This window comes from Cystoisospora suis, assembly GCF_002600585.1.
Source record: "Cystoisospora suis strain Wien I chromosome Unknown contig_7124, whole genome shotgun sequence".
NCBI classification, from domain to species: domain Eukaryota; phylum Apicomplexa; class Conoidasida; order Eucoccidiorida; family Sarcocystidae; genus Cystoisospora; species Cystoisospora suis.
In genome coordinates, this window is record NW_027159910.1 from 259 (window position 1) to 7,665 (window position 7,407).

A 7,407-nucleotide genomic window follows, 5' to 3' on the forward strand; every position below is an offset into this window, starting at 1 on the left:
GAGGAAGAAGAAGAGATTGGAGAGGGGGGAGATAAGAAACAATTTCGACGAGGCCACCCTAGGACTGCGACTAGGGGAGACAGCAAAGGCAAAGAAGGGGGAGAAGGAGAGAGAGGGGGAGGGGATGTGATCTATCGCATTTTGAATCCGAAATCTGTGTCGATTGACGAGCTTTTTGGAAGCTTTAATTCTCTGTCACAAGAATGGTTCGACGGAATTGCCTCAAGTATTATCCGAGATTATGCATGCGAACCTTCGTCTCAGCAGACAGAAAAGAAGACCGACTTTCTCTCCAAGTGGATCGTCTTTGATGGCCCTGTCGATTCTCTATGGATTGAAAGTATGAATACTGTACTGGACGATAACCGCATGCTCTGTCTCCCTAATGGTAAGAAAGAAAGAAAGAAAGAAAGAAAGAAAGAAATGTACGTCACATATGTATACAGAGACTATGAGAGAAGAAGGAGAAGAAGGAAATAGCGGAGAGGGGAGAGGGAGAGAGAGAGAAGATATAAAAGGGGAATTGCTTTCTCTTAGAGGAGTTGTGTAAAAGTAGGATGTAGAGGGGCCTGCCATCCATGTCTATCTGTGCATGCAAAGAATTCTTGTTTCTCTACACATCACATAGAGAGAGATAGAGAGAGATCGATGGATTTGGATTCATAGAAGGGGACTTCCTGAAGAGAGAGAGAGAAAAGAAAGATAAAAAAGTGGCATCAGAAGAAGATAGAAAGAGAAGCTGTGCTCTGTGGATCAAGATAAGCCTATCGCTTGTTCTCCTGTCATCCGGAAGGACAACAAGATCAATCCATAGAGTCATTCACCTCATTTCTTCTTCTTCCTCCTCGTCTGACACCTCCTCTCTATCTATTTCTTCTCTGCACCTCGTTCTATACACATCCCACCACACGGATCTACATATATATATATATAGATATATAGATATAGATGTGCCTAGATACAGAGAGGTCAACATACATCAAGAGCTAAATAGCACATATATGTTTTATATGTGGTATGTCTGCTGCCTATCTATCTCTCTACGTAGATATATATCTATGCATATATCGATATCTATATAGGCGTCTAGATCTATTTACAGACATAAATATCTGTAGAGAGAGAGAGAAGGAGAGAGAAAGAGAAGGAGAGAGAGAGAGAAACGTCGAGTGGCTTCCTCGATCGTGGATATGTCTACCTGTCTCCATGTCTCTATACATCTCTCTTGCTTCTTTTTCTTTTCTCTATCTGTGAATACCCCCTCCTTGTTCATCGTTCCATTCTTTTCGTCTCTTTCGGGGCAGGAGAGCGTATCAAACTTCGCCCAGAGATGAGACTTCTATTTGAAGTGACTGACCTCTTAGCTGCCTCTCCGGCAACCGTCAGTCGATGCGGAATGGTCTACTTCTCTGCGCAAAACATCTCATGGAGAAACCTTGTTAAGACTTGGATCTATAGGTAGGTAAAGAGCCTTCCTTTATTCCTCTTTCTCTCTTCTCTTTCTTAGTCTCGGAAATTCTCTTGCTTGCGCTGTGTCTCTCTCGCTTTCTCGTGGGGAATTATGGAGCTAACACGGGATAAGCAGCTAGTTCTCTACACATCAAAAAGGGTCGGAAAGATCTTTCTTTGGACTTCTTTTGAACTTCTTTTCTCTTTAGTCCCATTTCTCGCATTGGTATTCTTTTTCAAGATGTGGGTCATCTGCCTTAGATAGATTAGAGATATATAGATCCATAGATTAAGTATAGATAGATAGATTAAAGATAGATAGATAGTTCAAAGATAGATAGATTGAAAATAGATAGACCAAAGATCGATAGAAAGAGATTGAGAGATACACGTAAGATGAGAAGAGTGTTTTTTCTAAAGAAGGAGGAGAGTGGCTCCTACATTACTTAGAATGATATGACTGTAGGCTTTAACATTCTACCTATTGATTCTTATGTTGACCGAGAAAGGAATGAGAGATAGAATTGTAGATAGATAGATATATAGATAGATGATAGAGAAGAAGAAGAAGAGAAGGAGAGGTTCTGATAGGAAAGAAGAGTAACCAACTACCTCCTTTGCTGAGAAGAATGACTGACGCTTGACTCACTTCATACCTCCCTCTTTCCCTCTCTCTCTTTGTGTGTGTAGGCGGGATGGATGATAGCAGATAAGTTGAAGAGAGCTACGCCTCATTCACGTCTTGGCTCGGCCACTGCAAAGCTTAGCCCCGTTCTTACACGTGCGATTCCCGCTATCCTAACTACATGCTTCGCCTTCTATGCAGGCACATCCTTTCCCTCTGTACGTTCTTTCCTCTCTCTCTTTCTGCTTTCTCTCTCTTTTCTTATACCTCTCCTCCTTCTCATGAATCTTCTTTTCTTTTTCTTGTAGAAAAGCCTGTCTTGACTGTCTGTTTCTCTAAGGGTCTTCTTTCAGCCCTTCTCACAGAAACTGTCGGATTCAGAGAAAGAATACTACTGTTAAAGAAATAGATTCTCACTGATCTTCTCTCCTCTCGGCTTATATACGGAGAAGAAACGGTCTTCTTTCCTTTGAGTAGACACTCTCCAGTGTATGTCTACTCTACAGGTGCCTGTAAATCACGGGGGTGACGCCGTAGCACAGGCACAGAAATAACCTACTAGAAAGTAGCAACTTTACAATACATGTTAATCTATCTTTGATCTATCAATCTATCTTTAATCTATCTAGCTATCTATCGTAAATTCTCGATAAAGGCGTAGAAGGGCTCTGACCGCGATTGGTTGACGGTGTCTGCATGCATCACCCTAGCTGCTCGGACGCTCTTTCCTTCTTTCTTTCTCATACCGGCTGCACCTCTCTCTCTCTCTTTCTTGTGTGTGCCTGTACATACACCTCAGGGAGTGGTCCTTATGTTTTTGCCTGCGGCGGCTCTTCAAGCCGTTTTTACTCGTCTCTTTCGCTTTAGGCCTGTCGAGCGATTACTCCGTAAGAAGATCTTCAGGCTCCTTCTCTTTGAGCTACCTACATGATGCCTCCATGGCTACCACTTCAACAAGACTCTGCTTTTCTTCCTTTCTTTCCTTGTCTCAGAAGTTTTTCTCTCCAGGTGTATATACACATAGCTATATAGGCATATCTGTCTATGTATATCTGTATATGTGTAGAGAGTCGGAATATACACGGATGAGAGAAAGGCATTGCAGGGTGTAGAAATAGCATGAATCTTCGTAGGGTCCTAGATTCTCTATCTCTCTGACAGATCACTCGGTGAGCTTAGAGAAACCTCTCTCGCTTGATCAAAGGCCATAGAAGGAGTATGCAGTCTCTGCTTGAATACGATGAGATTACAGAGGATGGATTTTTCTTAGTCCAGAAAGTGTATTGAAAACAAACTATTCATCGCAGTTACGTATTCTCTTAACGTAGGCAAGGATAAGATCTTAACGATAAGAGTTTGTCGTAGGAGTAGTAGGAGGTGGAGTCTAAGAGTATAGATATGTACACCTCTCTCGATAGATCTGTATAGATACATCTCTCTCGATGGATCGGTATAGATATATCTGTATATAGATCTGTATAGAAATATCTGTCACTCTAGCTTTGTCTAGAGATCTCTTTTCAGTGTATATGTTTGGATAGATCTCTCTATGTGTGTGCTCCTTTGCATGTGTATGAGCGTAAGAAAGAGATCCGATAGAGAAGAAAGAAGATGGAGAAGAAGAAGAAGAAAGACTCTATTGGTGAATAGACCCGACCGTGCTGTCTTCTCTTGACTTGAAAGAATGGCTATTCTCTGTCTCAACACACACCTCTTCATTTCGTCTGTTTCCGAAGGACAGTTCAATCGCAGTCTCTTCACTTCTTCTTCCTCTTCTCTCTCTCCTCTCGTTCTCTCTATCTATGTGTAGACATCCTGCATGCTTGCTATTCAAAGCCTTCTTTCTGCCTTGTTTGCTTGGTGGATGGACGATGTGGGGTGGTGGTCAGATAGACTCTAATTCATTCACCTCGACCTACCTACATGCATGTGTATCTATGTCGATTTCTCTATGTATATGTATGTATGCGCTCACATACCTATGTCTCAATATGTACATACATATCTACGTATGTGTTAAACCAGTCGTCCATCCATCTACCCATCTCCTATCATCTAAAATGACTTACTAGATCTCTCTTTCTTTCTCTCTCACTCTTTCTTTCTCTCTCACTCTTTCTCTCTCACTCTTTCTTTAGACTTTATTCCTGATAGCGTGCAGCCTCTCCATTCGATCCACGCGCAGATCCTTCGCCGGCGTGTCCCTGAGCTCGTACGTGAGTATGAAAGACTAAGCAGAGAGAAAGGAGAGGTGTCTTCTTCAAATCCTGATATAGGCAAAGCTCTTCTGTCTCTTTGGAGGCATACAACGCATCACCAGAGATTTCGACCTCTCTCTGCTATAAAAGCCGAAGGAGGCAGGGTGGGGTTCGTTGCTTCGTCGATGCAGCAGCAGCAAGCATCGATGTATCGACGAAGGCCAAGGGAGAAGAAGATGGCTAGATAGGTGGATAGACAGAGACAATCGACATGAATAGGAGAGGAGGAGGGAGAAAAAGAGAGATAGAGAGATAGATGGAGAGGATGTGATAGAGATAAAAGTCAGAATGAAAGAGAGAAAAAGAAAGACTTCTCAAAATGAAGAAGAGAAGCCGCCTTCTCTTTCTTACGCATGAGCCTTCTGAGATGTCCTTGAAGATACTCTCCTTCTTTTTCTTCTCCCTGCCTCTCTCTCCGTTGTTTCAAGTCGAAGAAACTTTTCTTGCTACCAAATGACCTGCATCGAAAGTATGGATATGTCTCCCCATCCATCCTCTATCTATCTATCTATGTATCTTTCATCTCTCTATTCGATAAGAGATCTATTTACTTTTCTTCTCTCCGAGTGGAAATCTTCAGAGAAGTGGTTGATCTTCCATCCATTTCTCTCTCTCTCTTTATCTTCGTGAGACTGCCACTACTCAATCATTCGGACATGCTTGTGAGCTATCGTCTTTTTTCTAAAGAAGACTTTCTTAGAGACGAACGAGGCATCTGGGTCTTCCAGACACTCTTGAGGAGAGAAGAGAGGGAGACAGAGAGAGACAGATAGGACAAAGAAAGAAAGAGACTCTAGCGACCTGTCTCTCCAAGAGCCTCTAGAAGAGAGATAGAGAGAGAGAGAGAAGAAGAAAGTGAGAGAGAGGGAAAAAGAGAGAGAAGAGAGCCGACCAAAGAAAGTCGATGTTCATCTCTCTGGATTTCTTTCTCTTTAAAGAACTTCTCTACGCTCGTTTTCAAGAAGGAAAAGGTTAATGACATAGACACGCAGATGTTAAATAAGATGAACTTCTGTCTATACAGAGAGGAGAGAGAGAGCCTTTTTATCATATCACACATACGTATCTACCTATATATATATAGAGAGAGAGATCTTGTGTAGATTTTACTTTTCATCTTGTCCTGGTGGTGGGTGTACATACACCGCAGTTGAGAGTGGGTATCGAGCTCTTTTTCATTCTATCTTTCATTTTGAGACATCGACAACTTCTTCATTCCAGTTGAAGGAAAGAAGAGGAAACAGACTGGATCTAAGGCCTCCCCCCCCTCAAAGAAATTCTTCTCAACAGCATGCAGTTGTTCTCTCACATATCATCCACACCTCTCGAACGATGTATTCGACTAAAGCTTCACTCTTTCTTGATATCCACATATATATATGCATATATATATATAATATACAAATACTCTCTATATTTACGTATCTATAAAGAAGGGTACATCTATATATGTCTATGTATAGGTACTTCATATATCTACACATATATCTGTAGATATGTATGAAGAAGGATAGAGAGGATATCATCCTCGTAGTTGATCCATTACATGATGAATGAAGGCTAGAAAGGCTTCATTCTCTCCATATAGAAAACAGTCAATACATCCCACATATATGCGTATCTACATCGATATGTCTCTGTCTATACACTCTCCAAGCAAAGAGGGAGCCCAATGGAAGCGAGAGAAGAAGACAGTGGTGTATCAATGGACTTCTTTTTCTTCTTTGTCTATGGGTTGTCTGAATCTCATGTCGATTGCCTCTCTCTTTTTCATGTCGAAGGAGGTAGATAGAAGGCATCTAATTCATCTTTATGCTGACGTAGAAAGTCCACAAGCTCTGCCTGTATCCGACGCTTGAGCTGTTTATCCATGGCCGCATGCACTTGATCTAATTCTTTCTCGCTCCATTGAAGCTGATCTTTCTGTCTTTGCAGGGAGAAAGATTCTCCTGCTAAGAATGCTGTCGAGGATTCCGAACTTTCTTTCTTTCTTTCTACCAAAGAAGAAGGAGAAGACTCTTCTTCTTCTTTCTCTTCTTCTTTAGCTCTCTTTCTCGGTGTTTTACTTAAGGGTGAGTGCTGTTGATACGGAGATGAGAGAGAAGAAGAAGGGTCGTTGTATGAGGGTGGAAGAGACAGTCTAGGGAGAAAAGAAGAAGATGAACAAGGCGGCTCATAAGCCCCCTGATGGTCTACAGTCTTTGAGCGGGGTCTCTCCTCTTGCTCTTCATAGCTTTTCTTCTTCTTCTCGCGACCACTATTATGGCTATGAGGAGAAGAAGAATGGAATGAGAATGAAGATGGAGGAGAGGGGTGTGTGAGCTGACTCTGCTGGTCTTGTTCTCGTCGAGCTCTCATCGCCTAAGTCATGAGGTGCGATGCACGAGAGAAGGAAATGAAAGATGAAAGGTATCAAAGACAGATATGAATGGGAAAGTTAAGAAGAAGGAGAAGAAAAAGAAGAAGACGAATGAAGACAGAAAGAAATCCTCAGGAGAAACAAAACACACTTGAGCCATACACTCACATCACAACTTCTCATTGAACTGACACGCATCCACCGCTAGCCATCTAGCTACCTATCTATCTATATCCCATCTACATCTATCTATCTATACCCCATGTATCTATATCTATCTATCTATCCATCTATATCTATATCTCTCTCCCTGTCTACCTATCTATCTATATCCCATCTATACCCATCTATCCATCTATATCTCTATATATATCTCTCTATCGACCTACTATCCATCTATATCTATCTCTATCTATCTATATAGATACATAGAGATAGTTTACATGCGCCTGTAATCTTATTGTATTAGAAAAGCATAGCTAAGATGATAGATGGTCTGTATAGATAGAGATAGATATAGATGGATAGTAGGTAGATAGAGAGAGATATATAGATATAGATGGATAGATAGATATAGGTGGATACAGGTTTACTATATGATCCAATGCGTCAACCAATTTACCTATCAATCTTTTAGCCTTCGATCTTTAATCCATCCATCTGTGTGTCTATCTTAAATCTATCTTAAGTCTATCTATCTATCTATCTCATTGCAT

General features: G+C 41.4%; 1 protein-coding gene across 1 annotated transcript in view; it reads left to right on the top strand.

Annotated features, from left to right (window-relative positions):
• Positions 1-4,973, top strand: part of CSUI_010313 (atpase family associated with various cellular activities domain-containing protein) — a gene marked incomplete at its 5' end in the record, with an annotated part of 5,057 nt that extends 84 nt beyond the window's left edge. Inside the window, 4 exons of the mRNA XM_068070418.1 lie at positions 1-388; positions 1,305-1,458; positions 2,874-2,961; positions 4,213-4,973. The exon at positions 1-388 is cut by the window's left edge and continues 84 nt beyond it. Coding sequence (XP_067917605.1) covers positions 1-388; positions 1,305-1,458; positions 2,874-2,961; positions 4,213-4,308 — 726 coding nt within the window. The 3' untranslated portion in view covers positions 4,309-4,973. The remainder of the gene's footprint in view (positions 389-1,304; positions 1,459-2,873; positions 2,962-4,212) is intronic.
• Between the last annotated feature and the right edge of the window lie 2,434 nt (positions 4,974-7,407).